This window comes from Colossoma macropomum, unplaced genomic scaffold (genome assembly GCF_904425465.1).
Source record: "Colossoma macropomum unplaced genomic scaffold, Colossoma_macropomum, whole genome shotgun sequence".
Lineage (NCBI taxonomy): Eukaryota > Metazoa > Chordata > Actinopteri > Characiformes > Serrasalmidae > Colossoma > Colossoma macropomum.
The window spans coordinates 1,898,130-1,925,510 of record NW_023496050.1 but is presented as its reverse complement, the minus strand read 5'-3'; the positions used below and the strand labels follow the sequence as shown (position 1 = coordinate 1,925,510).

The 27,381-nt window shown below is 36.3% G+C and overlaps 1 protein-coding gene across 1 annotated transcript; it reads right to left on the bottom strand.

Annotated features, from left to right (window-relative positions):
• Positions 1-1,390: 1,390 nt before the first annotated feature.
• On the bottom strand, positions 1,391-26,570 carry LOC118804505. Its single transcript, XM_036564991.1, has 25 exons — positions 26,468-26,570; positions 24,355-24,741; positions 24,196-24,264; positions 22,679-23,077; positions 22,098-22,484; positions 21,936-21,998; positions 21,144-21,524; positions 20,442-20,885; positions 20,286-20,351; positions 19,543-19,947; positions 15,904-16,308; positions 15,712-15,795; positions 14,592-14,654; positions 13,393-13,482; positions 13,240-13,302; positions 11,823-11,915; positions 10,868-10,945; positions 8,741-8,803; positions 8,087-8,206; positions 7,808-7,992; positions 6,345-6,505; positions 4,234-4,479; positions 3,922-4,084; positions 2,825-2,927; positions 1,391-1,957 (listed from the first exon to the last, which is right to left on the bottom strand). The coding sequence occupies exons 1-25, from the start codon at positions 26,490-26,492 to the stop codon at positions 1,950-1,952; spliced, it is 4,551 nt and encodes a 1,516-aa protein (XP_036420884.1). The 5' UTR covers positions 26,493-26,570; the 3' UTR covers positions 1,391-1,949.
• Positions 26,571-27,381: the final 811 nt, after the last annotated feature.

Sequence of the window (27,381 nt, the reverse complement as noted above, 5' to 3'; positions counted from 1 at the left end):
TAACAGTTGTATAAAAGCAATAGATCACTTGAAGTCATGTGTTATCACAAATCACGTGATGTTATTTCGCGATAATACACTCCCTCTCATGTTCTATTGCTTAAATAATTTTGACAAATATTTGGTGTCCATAATGTATTAACATTTATAAACTCAAATTGCCCTTTACCAAAACTTTACCATTAAACCAGGTTATTACAGGCCTGAAGTAAATTGTGTTCATTAAATGCCCTTTATAACTAAAAATAAAATTCATTGTAATCATAAGATGGAGTCACACTCACAAAAAAGCACAAGTAGTGGTCTCTTATGAGTATACATTTAAATTGTTTTGATGAACAAGGTCATCCAAGGATCCTGTACTTGTGTTTTCTTACCAAGCCAGTGTTCTCATTTAACAACCTTGAGATGTTCTTTAAGATGTTTTGTGGTTTGGTGATTTGGTATAAAGTGTTCTGACACCTGCATTATAGTGCCTCATCATAAAATTTTGACACAACAGAAAGGGCAACTGCTTTTTTTTCAAATTATGTCACAAAATGAAAAATGACAAAATTGGAGATGGAGAAGGTTTTGTCCGGATAGCAGCGATATGTACACGTGCACATATTGCCATGATGTAAGACATTTAGTCTTACAAAATCAGTCCCCCTGGATGTTATAAATATCCCACTCACTCATCACTCATGCATATACACCAGCATGTAAGATATCCAGAAATCTGGCAATGGCTTTAATTGATCTCAGTATTCAAAGTTTCGCTCGTAGCAGTTTCAGTGAGGTTCTCTTCCTCAGGAGTGGGTGAGCGGAGTGCAGAGCTGTTTGTGTTGTTTGTATCAGGGAAGTATCTGGCAGCCAGCTGATGTACTGAAATAAAAATGAAATAAAGTGTAAACGTCAAACCCCCTCCCCAGTTTAAGAACCATTGTTATAATATTACAGGAAACCAATAAAGTCATATACTCTTGAATGTTTGGTTTTGTTTTTACCAAATCCTGATTTTATTGAGCTTTCTTTGTGGTACAGCCCTCTAGTTGATGAGGAGAGTGAGTGTGGTACCTGGTTGGTGAGTGCTTGTTGATGAGGTGTGTGTGGGAATCATAGTTTCCATCAGTGGTCAAATCAGAAGATACACAGTGCTTGTTTGCTCAAACTTTAATGTTGAAAATGCCATAAATGCTGTTTAAATGATCAAAGAACATTTTATCCCAATGAAAATAATCAACCAACATTCACTTATTTGCCCAGTCACAGCTGAGCTGTGCTTGCTTCTGATTAATGCTTACATTAGTAACTATATATTTTGATTGTACATATCTCTACAGTTGTAGAAGCCCCTTCACAGACATATGATTTTGTAATTGACTGTTATATTAATTACACAGAGATCTTCATATAGTGCAGCACTAAGCATATTCTTTGAAAGAATATAAAACAGAGTTGTGGGAAATTTCATTAATAATGAATATAAAAGGTCAAAAGTATTGGTACCCTTACTCATTGTTAAACTCCAGATATACAAAAGATGTGCTTGGGGGTGTGTAAAAGTGAGACCTGATACTTCTCCAGGTATGGACAAAAATATTGGGACCCTTAGCAAAGCTTTTGAAGAGAAGTCTGTATGTAGGAGTGAGATTTGTACAATTCTCAACTGGCAGTCTTTAAAAGTGAGACCCAAGAGTGGAGGACGCTCATTTCAAAAGCCAAATATAAGATCGCCAGCCACCCAAGTTACAGGAAAAATGTTGGGCGCCCACCAAATATTTGTGCCTAAGGGCCGATAACTTGATAATCTGAAGCTTCATGTAAGGATGAAGATCTTTTAATGTGAAAATGTCTCAGGATTAATCAGGCATTCTTTTTGATAAAATAAAAGGGTATAAAAGTGTTTGAACATGTCTGTATGTGTTTTGGAGATGGATCTGCCACAGCTTCATCGCCTCTAGAATCTAGACACCTGTAAACAGAAAAAATAAAAATGATGTGTTACAAATAAAAAATAAATTCAAATTACAATGAGTTACATCAGCTACAGTAAATACATAGGAGAAAATTAACAGACATGAATTCATGAGATTCTGCTGGTCTTAGCTTATTCTTCCCTTTCAGTAATGCTCACAAAAGCTACTTGACTGCTAATAGTGGATTTGCATACACTGATTTCTGTGATCATTTGAAATTCACATACAGTCCCAACATGTTTGGAACTGAGGTTTGTATTCCATTCCTAAATCATGCTCATTTTAGATTCTCATTTTTCTTTGATTTAATAAAAGGTGCTAATGGCATATTTTACAGACAACAAAAAAGAAAAAACAAACAAAAGAAGAAGAATAAATAGAAATTATAGTTTGCATGCATCTCACTGCCAGTCTAAACAAAGATAAGCAGTAAATGGGAAATGGGACAAGTCTATTCAAGAACACTGGGCCCAAGACTTCTTATAATGATCACTGATTTTTCTAGCTCTACTGTGTGTATTTTTTGCCTGTACTTTGTAAAATCGTATTACACTGCTTGTTCTGCCCACCATTACTGAGTTGATACTGCCTTGCTTGTTATGAAAAGCAATAAAAAGTTTCAAAGATTTTTTTTTTCTTTCAGTTTGGGTACTAGAACAACATATAGATTTTATATAGAACTATGCTTTTTAATGGTTAACCCCTTAAATATCCAAGACTTGTCCCTGGGGCAATTCCTCACTCCTATAACCTTTAAGCCAGTTTGTTTCTTTAACACAGTTACTCAACTGTGTTTAGACAGCTTTAATAATTTAAATTGTATTTAAATAAGGTGGTGTGACTTTTAAAATGTGAGCATTCACCTCTGCTTCCAGCAGTCCAGACAAAAGGCCCAACAGAGATGGAGGCAGTGTCATGGATGTCCAGAGATCGTCTAACTCTGTGATGGTGTCCAGGGAAACAGTGCTGCAGAATACATAAGATAAATGGGGGGTTTCTCACACTTCATTTAATTAACAAATTCTCGCTGCTATATGTTCAAGTGCATACGGGTCAAATGCAGATTAATTCAGCCAAAATTGTCTGTAACACATATATAAAGCATAAGTTAAAAAGCCAAAACAGTGTCTTATCCAGTAAAAAAGAATCTATGTATATAAAAATCTATGAATATGTCTGAATTCAAAAAAATTAAACAGTGCTCTGACATTTATCCATGACAATGTGAATGACCTATACCTATCAAGTTATATGAAAAAAAGGTTTGCAGTTATTGTGAAATGACACAACCAAGTGTTAATTTTCAAAGATAATTTGCGTTTCACATGGGTGACTGTGGTGTTGGGTATTTATTCTGTACACAAATTGGGTATTTATTCTGTCTTGCTAGAAATTCTCTGTCCAAAATTGGCTGAATTGAGCATTTTCATTTAGCTACTGCACTGAAGGTTGAAGAAAAACTCTCAGTAGAACATGCAGCTCATTCACCACTGGACACTTTATAAGAGAACTGTACTAATATTGAGTATGGCCTCCCCTTGCTTTAAAAGTCTCAATTCTTTGTAGCATGAACTCAATGTAAGATGTAATCCTCCTTTTTAACCAACCCCTAATCCAGTTGATATGTACCTGAGAGTCTGTTGAGTGTTTATTTCATCTAAAACTGACCAGTCAAATAGTGTCACCAACACTTTTCAATATTTTCTTATCTTAAAATGATATTTATTGCCATATAATCTGCTGTTTTGCTCACTCAACCATGCACATGTGAGACCAGGAAGAATATGGGTTTTCACAATAGTGTTTATATGGCTCTTATACTTATGCTCTTATGGGCTTATAAGAAATTATGATTGTGAATACTATTTTATTTGAGATATCTTAAAACAGTAGTATTAGTGTTTTCTTAAGTATTCACTCTATTCCACATGGGAAAGGGTGATGGAAGGTCGGAACTCACTGCTGCACAGTTGTTGCCCTGGTAAAGGCAAAGGTGAATGGCACAGTGAAGGAAAACTTTGGAGTAGTTGCCATTAAATGAGAACATCTTGAAGGAGAAATGGCCAGTAGTGGAGACACCATTCTGAAGAACTTCAACTGTGCCGTCATCTGGATTAGGACACCTGAAAATTATTTATCATATTTAACTTTCAAATCAATAAAGAACAGCTTAGATAGAAAATAGATGTAGAGGCAGGTAAATGTTCTGTATCACCCACCTCTAATGCTCTGTTTAACAGAAATGTATGCATCTAGGCAAAGAAAAACGTACTCATTGATGATGAGGTCCCAGCGGACAGCGAAAGTCTGGTCATTCACAGGACTGGCCCAACATGAATCTATCACTGTGGCGATCTGGCGGCTGTCCACCCCCTGAACAGCCACTTCCACATAGATCCGCTGATCCACCACTATGTTCACACTGCCATTGTAAGGATGGGTGAAGGCAGCATCCTGATAGGGAATCATCCTGACCCGGTACATCCCCTGACCACTTGGAAGGGTTTTGTGAACCATACTGTGAAAACATCCAAACACACGTTGGTTAGTAGTTGAAACATTCAAATGATGTGCTGTAAAGCTGTAAATATGAAATGTTTTCCTGGCCATGAAACATAGGCACCTGAGCAATGAAGCCAATGGAGCACTTCTTATTCAAACTAGAGGTCTGCATATAACCATGTTTAGTGTTGTCCTGCTCCCACCCCTACGGTCTTATAATTGGTTTTCTGTAGTGTTAGTCATGACTGAAAATGACTGCCAAACGTCAGATATATCTTTGTACACCTTTATTAATGACACGTTCCACAGCTGTGGCCTTTTGACTGAAGGCTCTGCCATTTCTGTAGCTTACAAGAATGCAATTTGTGTGTTGTTCAAGCAATTAATTGCTTTACCACTATTTTTAATGGTTTTATTGATTTTTCATAATTTTACTTTTGGATATTATTTATTATTATAATTATTTTAATTATTAAAAATTAAGTTCCCAATGCAGGTATTCAGATGACATTTTGACCAGAAATTGAAATTATCTCATAGCTGCACTGCTAAAGAAATCATAACATTACAATCCACATAAATATAAGAAAATATGCAATAATGTGGAATGACACAAGAATAAACTATTAAATGCACTGAAATTTTTCTGCGTTTCGGAATGACAGCTTCAGGCTTTTCCTGAACAAAGAAACTAATCTCTCACAGACAGTCTACAAATCTCGAAGATTTTTGTGGGCCCACTGGTGAATCTTTTATTTGGTAATGGAATCTTCTGGTGTGATTGCGAATGGAGGCAGTGGCAGTGGAGTGCATTGCCTGTTGTTTTCTGTGTGACAACTGTACCTGCTGCTTCTAGGTCTTTCTCAAGCTCTTTTCGAGTAGTTCTTGGCTCTTGGGCTACTCTTATGACTAACTTTCTGACTGCCTGGCTGGAAGTATTGCGAGGAGCTCCTTTATATGGTCAGTTGATGGTCAATTGATGTTACTTCCACTTGTGGATAATGGCCCTAGTGGTGCTTATACTTCTTTCCTGTGTCATTTCAGTTTATTACTCATAACCCTTTTCTGGATTTGACTGTAAGAAATTCTTTATATATCTTTAGTATAGTTTTATTGATGAATTCCAAATGATTGGTCTAAATTTCATGTGAATAGCTGCACTGGAAATACATTTCATGAAAGAATTGTTGATAAATACTTATTTTCCTCCACTGTTTAAGTGATTGTTTTATTTATCCTTTTATTTAGGCTATTCATAAATTTATAGGATTTCTCTACACACGTCTTGTCTGAGTCCTGCCAGCATTGGGCTAATCCCCCACTCCACACTGGAAATCAGCCCCATGCTGCAAGATATTAAGGTGGGCCCTACAGGAATGGAGACTTTTAATTCAAATGAAATTTCATCACCAAGTGAAATACCTGTGTGAGCATTATTTAACAAAATGACATTTTTTTCTGTAACTGTATCACCCTCCCATGTTTTTCTCAACTTTTCTTGCAGCAGGATGTGGAAACTTATAAAACACATTTCTCGAAATTATTATGTCAAATAATGTCTTATTTTCTCAAGATTTGGCTGATTGAAATAGTACATTCACACAATGTTAAAACATTATATGTATTACTATGTATTAGAGGTCTTCATCATTACACCCCTATATAATTAAACACACAGGTGTAAAAATTATTGTTACTAATATTTGATAGTCTATAGATTTTAGCTCAGACAACAAAATAATAGCTCCTCCACTTTCGTTCAAAGTCAGGTACCCATGCATCCAACTACATATTACGCCTGTTTCAAAATCCTAAAACACTCTGTCTGTCTTTTCTAATCAGTAACATTTCAGTGAAGACCCAGGCAGTGGCATGTCCCACCTGTGCAAAGCATAGAGTGTCGTTTCCATGGTGAGTGTCTGTCTGAGCTGATAAACACAGGAGAATTGCAGTTCCAGATGTTTCTGTCTATTGATGGGGCCATGTGCTGAGTCTACCACCCCCTGGATAGAGTTCTCGTAGATGAAGTGTGTGCCGTTGGCCTGTTGATATTGTTAATTTGGTTTAATCTTCTAGGAACATTTAGCCAGTGTATGTCATGAAAATACATTGTTAAACACCATGTGAGAAAAATCCCCCGAATGCCAACATATGTTACGTTGAGTGCTAAGATTATTGTGTAAAGAGGGGCTTTTTTAAAACACAACATAGCGACCATAAAAATATAAAAACTAAAAAAAAAACATTTTTCAGAATACTGTGGGAATGATGGTAGTTAAAGAGACCACATTAATCCTACAATACCTTGCAAAAGTGGATGAAGACAGACGTTATTGCTGTAAAATACCAGAGAATGTGACTTTTTTTCTAAAAGCCCACAAAGCCGAAAGACCTCTTGTGAAATGACATACCATATTGGCTGTGGAAGGCATGATTTATGAAGTTTGGGTGTCCCTGCCCAATTTACAAAACATGAACCTGTGATTTCTCTACCAAAGCCTGGTCCCCACCATGCATGTTACTGAGCACACACCATGCCTTGGGATGATGTATTGATGTTAGTGGGCAAAGGTCTTCATCTCAAATGTTTGGGGTGAGTCTGTGCCTAAAGTCCAAATTCGTTAAAAAGTCCATAAGATGTTTTCAACTTTTTTGACATCGAACTAATCTGGTAGACATTACTATAGAAAAAGTAAGTTACAAAATGCATCTCCATGACTGATTATTAAACTAGTAGAGAAAAAGAACAGAAATCTGTTAGAAAGATGTGCAAGAATTGCTTGATGTTTATCTTTCTTAAATGTATTTTTTTCAGATTACTCTATTATTTCTTAGATTAAAAAAATCACCCAAATGTACTGATTTAGGTGGCCTTTTTGTGGGCATGTAAATTAAAATAGTTTTGAATTTATTGTTATACTACGGAAGTCTGAGGTCATGAGGTAGTTATAATTTTCTGGATTGTTATCTTGAGATAATGAGTTATTTATTTTGTGATCTCAAGATAAAAACTTTTTTATCTTGAGATCATAAGATACTTAACTGGTTATCTCAAGATAACAAAATTTGTTTTCTTGAGATCACAAGATAATTAACTGGTTATCTCAAGATAACAACTTTGTTATAACCAATTAAGTATCTTGTGATCTCAAGATAACTATCCTGAGATAACCAGTTAAGTTGTTAACTTGAGATCACAAGATAATCAACTTGTTATCTTAAGATGACTATCCAGAAAATTATAGTAACAGCTCATGGCCTTTTCAGACTTCTGTATTATTCTGTATGCAGATGTCAGCTTACTAAGCTCTATAAAGAACTTTAGCCATATTTTGTTAGTTTACCGTGAGGTTTGTGCCACAGATGTGGTCATCATTATCAAAGTGGAACACCAGTCTGCCGTTTTGGAGAGTTCCTCTGCACCTGGGGTCACTCAGGTGCAGGACGTGTGCAGGGAAACCAGCTTCAAAGAGCTGACAGCGGGACAGAGACATGGTGCCAGAGCTGCTCTCACAGGTTTCTCTGGAGTCTGAAACAAAATGCAGCATAAAATGGAAAGAGGTGTGAAAAACTGTTTTAGTGAAACAACTCTTAAAGCTGCTGCACATCAAAATTTACTTTACCGTAAACTTCAGGCCTTGATCTAGAATGACTTTCATTACAGAAGCAACCATAGAGTCCATCTTTCTCCCCACACCACTCATCCACAGTGCAGTTCAGCTTCATGCAAGTGTACAAATGGGCTAAAGAGAGAAAATGATATCTTTAACAACGGAATGAAGCACGATAAATACAAGCATTAAAATACAAGCATTAGCTTAAATCTGGATTGTGACAACACCGAGGAACCCTTTTGAATGTGAGTAATCACTGACCCTCCTGAGTCTGAGGAGCTGAATTTGAGCAGTCTTTGAATGACACAACAGAGTCTTCATTATTAAGCTACAGCTATGATTGCCTCTATGATCTGTGCTGTGTTTGATGCTGGTGTTACACCTGCCAATTAAGACATAGTTCTTTTATATCCTATATATATTTAAGCAGACAGCACTGTGTGTTAGTTGGTAGTTCAGTTTGATAGAACTTTATCTAGAGAAGCAAATTACTCATCATAGAATGAAAAATAAAGTAAATGAAATATGTAAATCCATGACATTTTAGGGCTTTTTTAATATCCTGCATGGTTTAGAGTCTGTTTATCTTTCAATATTCAACACAACCAAGAGAAAATCTAAGAGGCATTCAGAAAACCTACCCACAATGTAACTGTTACCTACCTGTGGTAGCATTAAATCCTGAAGTGGTATTACCAATTCGTTTGATCTTGGTTGTACTTGTTTCTGAAGAAAAGACAGAAAGGGTAGTAAGGTGTAGCAGAAAAGAACACACAGGCAAGTTATTTGAATTAAGTAAACTATCAATCTCTTGCTTGGTTTCTACAGTTCCCCTTTACTTTGACATCATATAAGCCACTTAACTTGGTAATTAAGATTAGTAAACAAGCCCCACAGTATTGAGACTGGGTTCAAAATTCAACCAGTTCAAAAACAAAACAAAGTATTTGTTTTAATAAACACATTAGTCAACACAACTTGTGCAATTTCAAACATAAGAAAGCTAAAGAGCAATATGGGTCAAAATAATCGTATTCAATTAAAGACTCATCCTTAAAAATCAGCATCCACTGTTGATGAATTCATGTCTTTTTAGTATGTGACTTTTTTAGTTGCTAGTCACAAAACTTACAAATTGGTGACTTTTTTGACAGAATTTGCTGAATTTCTTTAAGAATAACTGTCACACCTCGGACGGATTCGGACTACGTTTCCCAGAAGGACCTGGGAGATCACGTGGATGAGCAACTTCTCTCGGACTCGGAGTCCAGAGCGGACTCCATTGCCCATAATCCCTTGGGTGATCACATGACCTATGACAATCGTTCACGCACCTGTCAGCGTTCCCAATCACCTGAATATTGACTAAGAACACCTGTGTTTTGAATCATATGACTCTCTTAGAATAGTATATCAGCCCGGGCTTTAGTTAGGGTACTTTGCGAGGTGTTGATTCTCCGGAACTTACTGAGCGTTTTTTCTGATCTGTTTATGAGTGATTGTTTTCGACCCACGTTTGTTATATCGAGCTTGATTTTTGCCTACTCCTTTTGTACCTTTGCTGATTCTGTATTGGATTTGTGTTTTTGACCTTTCTGCCTGCCTTTTTGACGACGATTTTGACTTTCCCCTTGGTTTTGTCTGCCCTGTGTTATGATCACTTCGGTGATCTTCTGCTGCCTTTTGATCAAGACACACGCTTGTTTTTCAACCCCGCTTGTGTCCCCTGATAATAAAACACTGTTTGCATTTTTTCATCCGCGAGCGTCTGAATTCTGTTGCCGCGTCACAATAACAAGCTTGATTTTTTTTCTCTCTCTGAAGATTTCTGCAATTTAATACATTTTCTCTTCACCTTGTTATCCACATTGAAAGCTGAGTAGGCCACTGAGGAACAGTTATATCAAAAAGGGTTATATCATATTTAATGAATAATACTTTTTGATCTCAATTAATGTCATTAAAAATGTTTAACATTCCTTATTGAGTCCCACAAGGTTCGATTTTAGGACCTGAATTTTTTTCTTTCACATGGCATGCTACCTCTAGATAATGTAATCAGGCAATGTAAGATCCGTTTTTTATAGCTATGCTGTGTGTTTTTTTTTTTCCTATTTAAAATTGTACTACTTTATAATTGCTTGATCTCTTGAACTCCCATGTGAGAATTAAATTTCAACTAATTCATATCTAGTTCTTGATATGAATTTAATTTGCACATGTGAAAATTTAATTTCAACTAATAAATATTAAATATCTTTTTAATAGTTTTTACTAGCGAAAATCTACTGTAAAATGAACAATAGGATTAAAAGCTAAAACCGATTGCAGTAAAAATCAATGTCAACATGCATTTCAGCTCTTAACATGTCAAACTCTTTACTTATTTGGTTTAAAAGCTAATCCTACTTCCAACACTCAAGAAGAGGATTCTCCAAACATTACATTTGATGCAGGCAAATGAATCTGGTTCATTGTATTTAAAAAATATCACAGTATAACGTCATTTAGAATCTTACACCACATTCTAACTGTTAACTGTAATCAGAAAGCAGAAATGAAATAATAATAATCTATAATTGTTCCTTTAAAACAAACTGGTGCACCAAGCAAATTACATGCATTACAGTTCAACTCTCTAACTAGATTTTCTTCTCTAACTTTACTCTTCCAGCAAATTAAGCACTATCAGTGCACTGACTGTATATCATGGTTCAATGTTCAGTGAGGCGAGTTCTACTGAAATTAGTGTAACGAGTGAAACTTTCCCAGAATGTGTGCTAGCAATACCTGTGGTAAAGATTCTTTCTACAGTAGAAGCTTCATGTAGATTGATCTCTGTGGTAGTGATCTCTGTGGTAGTGCTCTCTGTGGGACAACAAAGAAAATATGAGACATGTATATTTAAAACATTGTAATTCTAAAATTACAACAAGAGAGCTTAGTTTGTAGACAGATAGACAATACACAATACACGTCCTAAATCCATTATCTATATCTATATATTATCTGTATTTATAGAAATACAGATAGATAGATAGATAGATAGATAGATAGATAGATTGTATTGTCTAAATATACATACATACACACACACACATACACACACACACACATATATATATATATATATATATATATATATATGTGTGTGTGTGTGTGTGTGTGTATGTATATATATATATATATATATATATATATATATATATATATATATATATATATATATATATATATATATATATATATATATCATATTGTTATATGCATATAAGTAATCAAGGTTCAAAATACAGGGGGTCCTGAGGGGTCCGGGACCTTCTAAATAAACTGTTGGACCCCGTGACCCCCAAAAATCTTCTCATGACATTATGCTGTCCAATAGGGAATATTAGACACTCAAAAACAAACAGCAAACTTGGTTCACCCTTTTGGTCCTTCAAGGCCTATAGCCACTGAAACTTTGCCTGGGATACCTCTGAAAAACTACAATGTATTGCAGCATATCTGTAAATCTGAACACTCGCTAGTTTGGTGGAAACAGTGAACTGTTACTCATTTCTCAAACTGAAGACAGAGGAAGAGATGTATAAAATTTCACTTAATGCATGAAAGAGCACATTAACAAACTAGAAAAGAACATTTTGTTATCATTTAAGCTATAGTAGAGTCGCTATGGTAACCGTACTCCACCGCAATGTTGGAGTAGCCAGCCAACATGGGACCCTCTGTGAGTAATGTTTACCTGTAGTGGTAGTGGTGTCCACGGCTGTAGACTTTATGATTGCTGTTGTTTCTGCGTTTTTAGGAGTGGTAGGTGGGGCAATGCTGTAAACATCTGTAATTGAGAGAGAAGGTTTTTTTTTTTTATTATTTCTTACAATTTTATTAAAATTAATATTAACATTTACCAATACTTTAATTTGCCAACTGTTTTCTTTTAATATTTTCGTCCTTGGTATGAAAATATAGCATAACTCTGGGTTTGGCCAATGTCAGTCAAAATGCTCAGGGTACACTTTGCACTAGGCAAATGTAGTATAATGGTTATACTCCACACTGTTAAAAATAAGTCAGCTAAATATAAAATTATAGCATAACTGATTCCACAGCATGTCTTTAGTCAACTCAACTTACTTAAGTCAAAAGTTCTGTTAATTTTTTAGTTCAGCTTCTGCTTTTGTTTAGTAAATAATGTAGAATTATTATTATTATTATTATTATTATTATTATTATTATTAATACTAATAATAATTAGTATAATAATATAATATAAACTTAATTTACCTACTAGCCTGAACCGTTCCTATTCTAAGAAGAGAAGTGTCTGAAGGAATTTTGTCATGTAGAAGCTCAGGAAGAGAAAATGTTTGAATGGATTGTGTTATAGGAAAAGTTACAGTGAGTGGGGAACACAACTTTTATTTTGTTTACTGGACTGAGATGCAGAATTAGAAAAGCGAGTTGGGAGAACTTTTGACTAAACTAAGACGTTTGATTTGGGTGGCCTCTAGTGTCCTCAAATTAATTTAACAGACAAAAAGGGTAATCAGTTATTTTATCATTTTAGGTTGACCTGACTCTCATTTGTATGGTGCTGCATCTATTAAACTGAATGTTGAACAGAAAAATGAATTTTCCTTGCTTATCAACATGTATTTTGGAGTAAATCAAGATATTAAGAGGGTCTCAGAGCTAACTGAGCATTTACGCTCAATGATACAATGAGACAACCAGAAGACATTTAATCAGCAGGCTAATATTATTACATTTTGTTGAAAGATTACAGGAAAACAAGAATTTTGGCTTCCTACAGTAAAGATCTCTAAAGATGTCACACTAATACATTGCAGTTTGCATTGGCTTGCACAATATACATGAAGTAGAAAGCTAACCTGCCAAGCATAAACAGTGAAAACACCAAAGTTAGTATAGTTTTAGCAACTAATCTAGCCTCCCTACTAACTGTGTACTATGATCTCTGTGTTTTATATATTAATTTGTTGTTGGTTGGAAAAATTATGTAAAGAGTCATGTTTAGACACTGCTAAAATGAGTTTGGGTCCTTAGTGCTGCTATGTGCAGAGGTAGCTCCAGTGCAGAACTAAAGAAGCAAACTTCAGAAAAGCAGAAAACTTTAACAGACGGTGTGCTAGTCATACCTGTAGTAAAGCTTTGTTGTACAGTAGTGGCCTCATGTAGATTCACATCAGTGGTAGTGCTCTCTAAGGAAAAGATATATATTTTTCTGCTATAACTTCTGATTATTGCTGATTCCACAGGGCAAATTGGTGAGAGAAAGTGAGTGTGTTTACCTGTAGTGGTAGTGGCGTACACAGCTGTGGACTCTACGATTGCTGTTTCTGAATGTACTGGAGTGGTAGGTGGGGTAATGCTATTAACACCTGTAATTTAAGAGAAATCTTTGCCAACTAAGAAAAAAACATGTATTTCTGAGAAGGTATTTACCTGTACAGTAAACTGATGTACAGGTGCATGTAGATATCAATTTCCTGGGTAAGAAGTTATAATAACACTGTACCAGCTCTTTTCTATTAAATAAATTTGGGTATGGAAAAACATTGTCAACCAACGTTTCATCATCCTCCTCCACTCGCCACTGAATGCTTAACATTTCAAAACTAGAAAAGTAGATTTGCTGGGGTTTAAGTGCTGAACTACTCTGTTTCTTATACGTGACTGCTGATACAGCTTCATCACTTTCCTCTGCTACACGGCTAACAGCAACAAAGAGAAAGGCACTACATCACGCTTTTACACCAAGCTTATAGCCAGACAAAGCAATTACTCACACACATTATGTAGGTTATGCACAAACTTCTCAAAACAACTTTTGCATGGTAAAGGTTTTATGGTTAGCCAATTACAGGCTAATCTGTCAAGTGCGAGTGTGCTCCATTTCAATAGTCTGCTCCTCGTTATCCTGCACCCCCCTTCTGCTGTGAGTAGCCACTCACACAGCATAGGTGATGAAAAACCGAGTGGTGAGTCATAGTGGGTCAGGCCAAGTTAAAAAGAGACTTGAAAAGATGCCCAAGCTATTAAGAGGCAAATAAATATTATTACATTTTGATTAAAAATCAACTATGAAAAATGGAAAATGAAAAATTGAAAAATTAGTCTTCTTAATGGTGCAACTAATCATTCTTCATTTGACCAGGAACATCTCTTATATAATTTAAAATAGGCTAAGCATTGTGTGTTAGTTGGTGAAAAACAATTGAAAAATAATGTTAGCAAATTAGGAGACTTCTACAAAACTACTAGTCAGTACAGATCATTTCTAAAGTCAAACTAAAAATTGAATCAAGCCTCTCTACTGGCTGAGTAGCCTGATCTCTCTGTTTTATATATAATTGCTTTCTCAAGTTCAAGGATCTTCAGTGCTGCTATAGAAAGCACTTTCAGAGGTTAAACATCAGTACAGCTGCAGCTACTGATCGACAATGCAAATTTAATTTGAAAACCTTCCCAGAAATTCTGCTAGCCATACCTGTGGTAAAGCTTTGTTGTAGAGTAGTAGCCTCATGTGGATTTAGTCCAGTGGTAGTGCTCTCTAAGGAAAAGGAAAAGAGAGTATGAGATGTTAATAGTAAAATCAAGAGATAAAATTCAGTATCAAATTACAGTCATTTACTGGCAGAAGTTTCTCCAGTAATTTACTGTTTACTTGCAGCACTTATACTGTATTATAGAATTACAGTACTTTATTTCTAAACACAGCTGATTACTGTATTTGTACTTTGTTTTTCTACTCGCCTGTATTTCTAATGTACAGCTAGTATGTGCTCTAATGTGAACCCACAGCTGAATGATGACCCTCAGTTTTATTACATTATATACTACAAGATACATGCAAACAGGGCAAATCTGTCTAGGTAGATTCTGGTAGCAAATGCTTGAACCTTCATCACACCATGACCTGGTCATCACATTACAGCAGTTACTGCACCTACACCAGTCATTAAGACTACAAAGATGGCAGTAACCAATTATCTATTATCAATTATAACGTTACAGAATAAATTAGTTAATCCTTTAAAATCCCAGATTTATTACATACTAAGGCTTATTATTCAGTAGCTACAGGGACTTGAATGCAAACTGGGTGAGCTTTTCTTAGGTTATAGAGGTGTGTAATTACACTTTGGGCCAGCCAAAGGGCCTTGGCCCTAACTAAAAAAAACATCATCATGGTTGGAATACTTAACTATTCAAAATACATTCAGATGTATTTTGAATATTTAGGTAAAACAAAACAAACAAACAAACAAAAAATGAACTGTAGACAGAAAAAAGCACAAATGAACATAAACAAACAAAAATGTCAGGAATGCTATGTAAGATCATTACAACATAAGGTATCGACCACTTTCCCAATGTGCTTTGCAAATAACAGCTAATTATCGTAAAATCCTGAAGCCTGAACTGTTTCTTTGAGGATTATCATTAGTTTACTAAGAATGTCTGCTATATCATTTACATCAGTTCTTTACAGTGTACAGCATACACTTTTTAAAATATAATAAAAAGGAAAAATATACATTTTTGGTATTACTTGTGATCCCATAGTATAAATGAGTGAGAAATAGTGGTCAATGCAGTAAGTTTACTTGTAGCTGTAGTGGTGGCCACAGTCATGGATGTTGTTGTTTGCAAGATCCCTGGAGCAGAAATTGAGGTAATGCTGGCCACATCTGTAACAAGGGACATTTTTAAAAAATTAATTCAACTTGAAAGACAAGACAAAGAAAAATATATAATGCAAGCAATTAAACATCACAAATAAAAAGAAACATATCTACCTATACAGTACACTGCACAGGTGAGTGGTCTGATAAACTCATATACGTAATAATTTCCTGGACAAGCCTTCACTTGAATGGGATAGGATTTGTAATAACAGCAGTCTTGGTATGTGCTCCCACACACTTGCCGAGTGACTATTCCATCTTCCAGTCGTGGGTGACCACCATTGAGCCAAAGAGGGGCATTACTTTCACATCTCCCTGGACTAACACATGATTCTGGCATACGAGCATTATTGCCCTGATAGGAAAGCCGGTACCAGCCATTCCAAACGTTATCGGTGTCGCACCGTCTAAACAATGACCACTGATATATTTCGTTTGTACTGCTTGTTGCTCGATATATATCATTCAAAACATTGTAGTTATTGCAGGGGTCAGTAGTTGGGTAAGTGAAGGACGCTGTAAAACAAACAAAGAAACGTCTTGTGAAGTTGAACTGTGGCAACACATTGCTCTGCATATGGAGTACATTTCATTACAAACAAAATGCTTTTTTAAAAACAATGTCATATGTACTCTCAAACTACATTTTTATGCGGATGTCTAATTTTCAAAACTCAATAAAAACAACAGGATGGTACCCTTGATATAATTTAAAACTATAAAAATTATCTTACCATCACATTAACTTACATAACTAACATCATCTTAACATTATCTTAACAACCAAACGCCAAGGTTTTTTTCTTTTTTTTTTTGCCTGCTGCAAATATAAGCAAAACATCCTTTGCATAAAACCAGGAATACATTGGACAACAAAACATAATGTTAATTTGTTAATGTTGTTTGTTTTGTTCATCGTGCCTCAGCCTTTAGGTAGCCTTGACCGTTATTTATCCATTACTTCTCTAATATTTATCTGTTATTTGTCATTCCAAACAATTCTGTCTCAAAGGTATTGGGCCATGTTTGTACAGTCAGATACTGGTGTCATTCCTCAGAGGAAGATAATTCAAACATTTTATAGGACTGTGACGTTTAGTCTACTTTTTGCCAAGTGTTCCCAGAGACACGCATTTGCACTGAGCTAACAGTATTTCTACTGTTTCTACGCATGGTTTTAAGTGCTACACAGATGTGAAGCATTACACAGGTTTCCTGGATGATCCCATTTGTTTTTACCATCAATCTGTTAAAACAGCGGATAGTAGAAAGCTGCTCTTGGCATGCAATTTCAATTGTCAGGTAGGGTTTTTTTTTTTTACATTGGATGGATGGAATTGTTTGGAACAGCGATTTTTTTCTGATTTTCATCTTTCTGAGAAACAAGTCAGAATATATTTTGATTTAATTAGGGTAAAGTATGACAAGCAAGTACATTAATGGACTTAATTAAGCCATTGATAGAGAAACAGAATATTAGATTTTATGACAACAGTTACTTATACAGTCCCATAAATTTAAGTTATTAACCCGGCACAAGGTACAAACTCTAAAGTATTAGATAATTAATTTGGGTAACATGATGGTAAGTTTGTAGACAGTTTAAATAAAATACAATGAAATGACCAAAATATTCTTGGTCTTCACTGGGTAACAATATGTTGTACAAACTCTGAAGTGCTGTGTATTTATTTTGGGTAAAATGATACAGAGTACCAAGACAGCCTATCCAAATTACAATGAAATAACAGGTTCTAGTTATTAAGCTGATATGTGAAAGGGACGTAGTGATTATTAGTCATAATTAATTAGGTGTTGAATAAGATACATGTCCATAAAATGTCAAAAAGCAAATGGGAAGTATGCAGTAAAACCACTGTAAGAATTATTGTTTTCTTTTACAGCCCAGATTCAATTTTGTGTCTAGATAATAAACAAGTACATACTAAATACGTTGTTAGTGAGCAATCTTTTATGCCATGGCGCTACTTAAACAGTACTGTGGAGTTTGTACCTCACATTTACTTAATTAATCCACACAAACTCGGTGAGGGGCAGTTTAGTGTAATTTAGTTACACTTTAAACTTTTTTGTTACTGAAAATAATTACTTACACTTGGTTAATATCTACAACTTTATCTGTGAAATTGGATCCACTTACCATATATATGGTCTTTGTGGTTCTACAATTTAAAATTGTTATTCATCTGTTTCTCTGCATTATTTTTTATTTTCCCTTAAGCCATTTAATGGTCAGGAACCACAAAAGACCACCAATGATAAGGTATTATGTGGATGGTGGATCATTCTCAGCGCTGCATTGACTCAGACATAATAGTGTGTGTGTGTGTGTGTGTGTGTGTCTGCTGGCCAGAAACTGACATCTGGTGAAAGACTAGAGGATGACTAACATAAACTGTGTGGAGATACTGAGAATGATTGCCAACCCAAATAATCCCTGCTCTGTGGTGGTCCAGTGTGGGCTCTGGCCAGTTCTGAATGGAATAATAGGGAGTAATTAATTATACAGAGAAACAGACAGATGGAAATCTGTAATTGTAGAACTAGAAAGTGCATGTATATTGGTAAGTGGATCTGATAAAATACACAATAAATGTAGATTCAAGGAACAATAACTGACATTACTATGATGTGATCAGTGAAGTAGCTTGAAGATACTGCTGATGCATCACTTACATTAGATAGATGTATTGTTAATGCGTTACATGAAGTAGACTTAATGTGTTGCTTTCATTATGCAAAACCTAACCTTATCGAACCTCAACCCAAAACCTAATCCTAACTCTAACTTTAACCTAAAACTGAATCCTAACCCTAACCCTGGCTCTAGTCCTAACCCAAATCTTAATTTCACCCCAATACTTAACCCTAACCCTTACCCTGGGCCTAATCCTAACCCTAACCTAATCCAGTAAAGCTCCAGTTACATAATGGTGTCAATAGTGTGTCTATAACAGCTTGTTGAGTATGTTGAGATGGTCTGTATTAGACCTGTTACATGTTCAGTGGCCTCTCAGGTTAAGATCTACAGATATAAATTTGGACACATAGAATACATCTACTGAATGTATTCACTGCTGCTACATCATTGATATGCTGTCGATAAATTACAGAGAGTTTCATCTTAAAAAGACCACTCAAATAATGTAACCATTATTATTCTTGTTGTCAACTTTCGCAATTTAGTTCATGTAAAAGCAAATAGAAATATGACATATTTATGATACTGCTATGAAGCATCATTCCCATGTTTATGAAATGTATGTATCAGTATAACTCAATAACTTGATGCTCTCAAATGAAAGTAGTAACATATCACTTTTAAAAAAACTGTATTCACAAGTCAAGTTGCTTTGGAGTAACAATGAAAAATTAATGCCAAAATAAACTGAATGGGTAAAGAAGTAAGTAAGTAAGTAAGTAAATAAGTAACTAAGTTAGTAAACCTTTTAAAAATAAATAAATAAATAAATAAATAAATACAGCAACAATATTATTTTCCACGATGATCTAACAAAGCCTGTTGATTAATACTTAAGTATTCATTTTAAATATGCAATGCAGTGCTTATCCTTATACAGTGCAATGCTCATTGCTTATAAAGTACCAATGCAGATTGCTGTTAAAAAAAGTGTTGCCCAAACAAATATACACTCCTCAGAGGGCCAACTATAAATAACATTTCTCACTATCCATGATGCATAAAGCAAGAAAACAGTTGTGCCTTACCTGTACAATATCCAGGCAAAGGAATTGATATATATGGCTTAACAAGTTTATAGACGTAGTACTGTCCTGGACAGGCCTTCACTTGGATTGGGCTGGATCTGGAGAAATAATTGCAGTTTCCGTCGGAGAATACATGAATGTCTCTTGTAACAATGCCATCTTGTATCTTTGGATGAGTGCCACCTAGTATAAGTGGAGTGTAACCACCACACGAAACGTCGCTCACACACCACTCAGACAACTGAGCACTTTTTCCCTGGAGATACAGCCGATACCAGCCATTCCACTGAATAAGGGTGTCATCATTACCATGACCACTATAGGAACTGGTAATGCCCCTCCTGTAGTCATTAAGAGCAGTGTAGTTGTAACAAGGATCAAAATTGTTGCTAGTCGGTGTGATTGCTGTGGAAAAAGTCATCATGAATTGGTCAATTTTCTGTTTAGTGCACTTACTTTCATATGCAACAAGTGAAATGTGGAGCCTATACAGAGAATGGAAATACAATAATACCCCACATTGTTAAACTAGACTACCTAATTCAACATATGACATACAAAACTCATAACCATAGTTATCCACTGAAGCTACAGTTGTTGGTTTATTATCATTTCTTTTCAGGATCAGATTTAAAACTATCTGAATAGTAGAAGTATATTAGTAGTATAGTAGTGTAGTAATGGCTTCATTGAATGACAACAGTAGGAGTTTAATGGAGACGTCTATCGCTGGGAAAACTTACGCATCGTCACTCTGGATCCAGTATCTGCGATTACTGGGGCAAGAGTAGGGGTTATGGTGCTGCTATCTGAAGAACAAATTATTTTAAAATCAAATACATGATAAAGCATTGCAATGCTCTTACAACCCAGAATACAAATGAAGTCAAAGTTTGTACCTGTACAATAAGCCATAGCAGAATTATAGTATAAGTGACGGTTGGAGTAGTAGTAGTAATAGTAGCTGTTACCGAAGTAATAGTATGGATTGTAAATCTCATAGACATAGTAGTTGTTTGGACATGCTTTCACTTGAATTGCAAAGAATTGGAAGAAACAGCATCTGGATCCCGAGTTCCCGCAGACCTGACGAGCAATCACTCCATCCTCTATCTGAGGATGAGGACCATTGAGCCACAGAGTGTAGTAAGTACCACATTTGGACACATTAACGCAGCTCTCTGCCATTCGGATGTCCATCCCATAATTGAACATCCGGTACCAGCCGTTCCAGGTGAAATGACCATCATAAATTTTTAGTCCAATTGCATTAGTGGCTCTCCATGGTTGATCCAGAGAAGTGTAGTTAGTGCAGGGGTCATAAGTGGGTTTATCAAAAGCAGCTGTCGTGAAAAAAAGGGTGAAAATATAAGAATTATACATCTTGCAATCAAACCACTGACACTTTTATATTAGATTAAAGAAATGTGTATTTGTCTAGTGATTTTCCTCACATTTAAGACAGACAGACAGACAGAGTTTTAAAGTTGCTTTCAAAACATACTAAAGATTTAAGTTGTCATCTTGAATTGTACTTAATGCGTGAAAAGCAAACAGCATCCAATTAAAACAAAACAGAAAAAAATAGATGAGATTGTTACCTGCACAGTATGTAGGCATCGGGATTGATACATTTGGCTTGACAAGTTTGTAGACATAGTAATGTCCTGGACACGCTTTGACTTGGATTGGGTTGGACTTGTAGTAGCGGCATTCGCTGTAGTATGCCCCATAAACTTCTCTGGTTACTATGCCGTCTTGTATTAGTGGATGAGACTCGTTAAGCATAAGTGGGGTGTAACCACCACATGATATGTAGCCCAAACAAGCTTCTGAAAGCTGAGCGCTCTTTCCCTGGAGATACAGCCGATACCAGCCATTCCAATTGACAGTAGTGTCATCATAACTCTCATAGCCGTAGCTTCTGTATGTGGTTCTCCATGAGTCATTGAGAACAGTGTAGTTGTTACAGGGGTCAGGGGCTGTGGGAACAGAGCAGATACAGACACAAGTACAGATAAAGACAAGGCAATTGAATTAAGCAATATAAATGACAGGAATCTTGTAATCCAAATGTCAAATGTATGTGATTTCCAGGACAATGTAACATCTGAACTGTTCAAACAAAAAACGTATGACTGGTTTTAAACTTATTGAGCATGTAAGTAGAGAAGTCTGGAGAGGCCATGAGGGAGTTATAATTTTCTGCACTGTTATCTTGAGAGATCGGGTTAATTATCTTGTGATCTTGTGATCTCAAGATAACATAGTTATTTTTTTAACAAAAAAAAATAGAATTTTACAAAACATTCAAGATGAACACAAAACATTGAAATGCTTGTCTAATCATGCAGCGGTAACTATAGAGTATATGATTTTCCAAAAATACCTACTCATGTTCATGTTGAAGTCTTCATTGGTGACTGGAACTGAGGCTGGTGTTATAGAGCTGGAGTCTGAAGAAAAAAAATATAAAAAATATTAAAGTATAAATGTATACCTGTTAAAAATTGTACATTTTGAACAGTCTGCAAGGCAAAGTAAGTAAGCAGTACCTGAACAGTAAACCATATCATAGGCACCTGGGCGGACAAACTCGTACACATAAAAGTTGCCCGGGCATGCTTTCACCTGAATTGTGAGACTTTTCAAACGATAGCAGTTACTATCTTGATTCCCACAGACCTGGCGAGTGACCACTCCATCCTCTATCTGAGGATGAGGACCATTGAGCCACAGAGTGTAACGACCACTACATCTGTATGTTGGGACACAGCTCTCTGCCATACGGATGTTGTTTCCATAAAACAGTAACCTGTACCAGCCATTCCACTTGAAGATGTCATCAACAATGCCAAAACCACTCACATTATTAGCTCTCCAGGGTTGATCCAAAGCAGTGTAATTATTGCATGGATCATAATTTGGGTGGTTAACAGTAACTGTAATGAGAAAGAGTCCATTTTTAATGTAAACATAATAAATGATATGACTGGCGTTTAAACAGTAGCAATGTGAGATTAAATGTGATTTGAAATTGTATTTAGGTTAGCTGAAAGTTGTTATTTCTTAAATATGATATAGCAAGACTGATCTTGCTCTGATCTGTGCTGATAAAAGTTGAAAGAGACAATACCAGCGCAGTAAGAAGGCATCGGGATGGAAATGTCTGGCTTGACAAATTTATAGACGTAGTAATCTCCTGGACAGGCTTTTACTTGGATTGGTTTGGATCTGTAGGCTGTGCACTGGCTGCCACTGGATCCGTAGACTTCCCGAGTGACAATGCCATCCTCTGGCTGTGGATGAGAACCACCGAGCGAAAGTGGTGTGTAACCACCACATGTCATGTAGCTCATACACCACTCAGACATCTGAGCGCTCACTCCCTGAAGATACAGCCGATACCAGCCATTCCATTTAACAAGAGTGTCATCACGACCTTTGTAGCTGTAGCTCTTGGTGCTTCTCCAGTTGTTATCAAGGACACTGTAGTTGTAGCAGGGGTCGAATGTGAAGTTGTTTGTAGTGGGTGCTGTGGAAAAAAGGTCATTGAAGAAACATTTAAATGGGGAAAAACTCAAAAATGTGATATATATATATATATATATATATATATATATATATATATATATATATATATATCATTTCTATCAATGCATTCATCAGGAAATTTGTAATATTAAAGGCAAATTATGTCAAAAACTGAAAAATGACAAATGGAAATATACACGTATATATGCTATAAATACACCATATATTGACAAAAGTATTGGGAACACCTCTTAATCATTGAATTCAAGTGTTTCATTCAGTCGCATTGCTACACGTATATGAAATTAAGCACCTAGCCTTGCAGTCTGCTTTTACAAACATTTGTGAAGGAATGGGTCGTTCTAAGAGTTCTAAGAGCTCACTGAATTCACATGTAGTACTGTGATAGGATGCCACCATTGCAACAAGTCAGTTCGTGAAATTTCTTCCCTCCTGTGGTTTAGGAACCACAGCAAATCAGCCACAAAGTGGGAGATCACATAAAGTCACAGAGCTTCCATGGTTCCATGGCCAAGCAGCTGCATGCAAGCCTTACATCACCAAGCACAATGCCAAGCGTTGGATGGAGTGGTGTAAAGTGCTGGGCCACTGAACTCTGGAGCAGTGGAAACGTTTTTTGTGGAGTGACAAATCACACGTCTCTACCTAGCAGTCTGGTGGATGAGTCTGGGTTTGGTGAATGCCAGGAGAACGTTACCTGCCTGACTTCATTGTGCTAACAGTGACTGTGACTGTGCACCAGTGCACAAAGCAAGGTTCATAAAGGCATGGTTGGGTGAGTTTGGTGTGGAAGAACTTCACTGGCCTGCACAGACCCCTGACCTGGTGTCTGACCTCACAAATGCTCTTCTGGATGAATGGACAAAAATTCTCAAAGACAAACTTCAAAATCTTGTAGAAAGTTTCCCAGAAGAGTGAAAGCTGCAGCAGGGGACCAACTCCATAAGCTCCTTTATGTGTAATGTGTAGATGTCCCAATAGTTTTGTCCATTTATAGTGTATACAGTCAACTGCACATTGCTTAAATGTTTGCAGATTAAATGAAAGAAGAAATATGCTTAGAAAAGGTATATGGTGAAAGTATGTATAGCAACCTACTTATGGTCGTATCTGATTGTACACTGTCCTCAGTTGGTGAGGCAGGTGTTGGAGTCGTAGTGTTGGCATCTAAAAAAAAAAAGGAATATTTAAAGCACTCCTAAAAATGTTGTAATAAACACTTTAAAAGCACATATAAGTGTAATTTAAATACTGTACCTGCACAGTAAGTCATATTGCAGGCAGAAGGCTTAAACAATTCGTACACATAGTAATTGCCTGGACATGCTTTAACATGAATTAGAGCGGCTTTGTAGTAGCAGCAGTCACTTCCTCCATTCCCACAGGCCTGGCGAGTGACCACTCCATCCTCTATCTGAGGATGAGGACCGTTGAGCCACAGAGTGTAATCAGTCCCACATCTGGATGTAGGAATGCAGCTCTCTGCCATACGAATGTCCATCCCATAATAGAACAGCCGGTACCAGCCGTTCCAGTTGAAATCAGCATCACAGATTCCCAACCGAGTTTCATTACTGGCTCTCCAGGGCTGATCCAGTGAAGTGTAGTTAGTGCAGGGGTCATAGACGGGACTGTTTAAAGCAACTGTCATAGATACAAAGGACATGTATCAACTGCAGTGTAGAATTGATTGAATTGATAGAATTGATCACTGCAGTGAAGATTGTATCTCATCTTTTAATGTCAGGTAATTCTGGAAAGATTTAAAGGGGCTTTAAACTCAATTAAAATAAACAAAAATGTGATAGTAGGAAAAGTGTAAATAAAAACAGAAGCACATGTGCAAAAGAGGCTCATGGGGAATGTATGGCCACCGAGAAAAGGATTGCTATTGTTGCTGTTAGTGTAGCTGTTGGTTGCCGGGTGAGATGTGTTTATGTGTTTGTGCTATTTTGTCTGGGCTCAGGTTAGTTAGAAAGGGTTTGTGCTTTTTGTTTCCACCAAGAAAAAGAGTAAGGCCAAGAGTGACCTGCCTGTTTTGTTTTTCAGTGGCCTTTCTGCTTTATTCACTTAATAATTTTATTTTCATAATCAAGTTAAACCATGGCACATTTCCACCGTGCATCAGTCCATCAGTAGCAATTCTGGATGTTGTTGATATATGGCTTCCACTTTGTATAGCGCAGGCTTACTTGAATTTATAGATGCAGTGACAAACTGTATGTACGGACAATAGGGTTTTCCGAAGTTCATCTCCAGTTCATATGTTTACCTGGGGAGTTGTTTTGTCTCAACCTATTTGAAATGTGTTGATTTAAAATTAGTTTATATTTTCAAATATCAATTGTTGACATGGTAAAATATTTCATATGAAATCTTTTTGGTTTGTTTGTTTTTAATAAAATACCCCTAAGAACACAGCATAAAAATCTCTGCTTTCTGTTTTTACTTGCATTTTACTTACTGCCTCACCATTTTTTATATTTGGCTTTGTATTGGACTTGATGATATGTAAGTGAAAATGATGTGAATAATAATTCAATACAAATTAAATGTAATAGCTATAAAACACAGTTTTTCTGCATGAGTATTTAGACTGCATGGTGGCAGTGGCATAGCCTAGGAAATATAAAAAAAAATGGAAATATAAGGTAGCAGGCTAATGCAGCAGCTTTTTTTCAAAAGCTTTTGTTCTCAAGCAGAAGTCTGATATTGAGTCGGTATGAGATATCAGATCACACACTAACTGTGGCTGAATTTGGTCAGTCCATTATACAAACAAGTTAGACTAGCCAAGAAATCTGAGCTTAATTGCACAGCAGCATCATGGGCATCCAGTGATATTAGAAGGTGAGAGGAAAAGGAGGAAAGTACAGCAAATCATACATTTTCCTCATCAATTTTATGTAATAGTAAAGGTCTATACAAGGCAGGTAACAGTCCTAGGTTTTGTTTTCGCAGGCAGATTTTGCAAGCTCAGTTGATTTTGATGTGTAGTTGAAGGGCAGGTCTGGTCATTAATAATCAAGCCCATGCTGACCTCTATGTCACAGTGATTTTATATATATCATTTTTTACACACAAGGCTCAAAATGCTAGTTATCTTGCTCAGTGGTAGACTGTCAGGCTCAACTAAAGAGCTATTGGTTTGAGGAGCAGCACTAGGTTAAAAAATCTGCACATCATTCTAATTGGTATGAGGGACAAGCTGACGTCAGTTTCTTTGTACATAATCCCAGGCAACAAAAATCTGACAGAGGAAGCCCAAAAGTGTCATAAAGAAGAAATAAACCTACAGCCCCTTTAAGTCATACTTCATTCATAGTTCATTATTACACTCATAATAGGAAGGCTGTGAAAAAGACCGTACCTGCAGTATATGTAGGCATTGGCATTAATAGACTTGGCCGTACAAGTTTGTAGATGTAGAAATGTCCTGGACATGCCTTGACTTGGATTGGTTTGGATCTGTAGTAACTACATTGACCATTGTAGTAGTCACGACCATAGGACCCATAGATTTCTCGCGTCACAATTCCATCTTGCACAAGAGGATGTGAGCCTCCAAGAAAAAGTGGAGTGTAACCACCAGATGACACAGAGTTTACACACCATTCAGCAATCTGTGCATCTACTCCCTGAAGATAAAGCCGATACCAGCCGTCCCATTCAGTAAGGGTGTCATCATGACTACTGTAGTCGCTAGAAGAACCTGAAGTATAGTAGCCATAACCATAGTAACTGTATGCGGTTCTCCAAATTTCATCAAGAGCAGTGTAGTTGTGACAGGGATCTACTGTGGAGTCGGTTGGACTGGTTGCTGTGGAATAAAATTTGTGGAATAAAAATTTAGCAAGATCCTTTAAAGAGAAATATCATGTCTGACTTTCACTAATACTTATAAGCTGCATTAGAGAATCTTTAAAAAGACTATTTGAAATGTGTCTTGTTTATAAAAATCACTTATACTTAATATGGGTAGGTCATAATGCATGTCTTTGGATATGGTGTATGCATATATTATTCAGAAAATCAATCAATTTATTGCAAACAACAAGGCATAGACTATATTTTAGCCTACCTGTGGTCATGTTGACTTCTGTAACATTTGCCACAGCTGTAGGGATGAGAGTCTGAGCTACGGTGGTGACATCTGCAGAGATAACTATGACAATATGACAAAATGTCTAGAACTTATAAAATGTGTACAATAAAATAGAGTACCTGTGCAGTAAGCCAAATTGCAGTCAATTGGATGGACAAACTTGTAGACATAGTAGTTGT

What these genes read in the sequence shown, in the direction of transcription:
- LOC118804505 (XM_036564991.1), bottom strand. Translation starts at nt 26,492, where the DNA reads ATGCCAATGCCTACATATACTGCAG. An exon ending in TGCTATGGCTTATTGTACAG is followed by an intron (nt 20,352 to 20,441) that starts GTACAAACTTTG and finishes TTTGTTCTTCAG; the next exon opens with ATAGCAGCACCATAACCCCT. An exon ending in AGAAAGAATCTTTACCACAG is followed by an intron (nt 8,804 to 10,867) that starts GTATTGCTAGCA and finishes TCTTTTCTTCAG; the next exon opens with AAACAAGTACAACCAAGATC.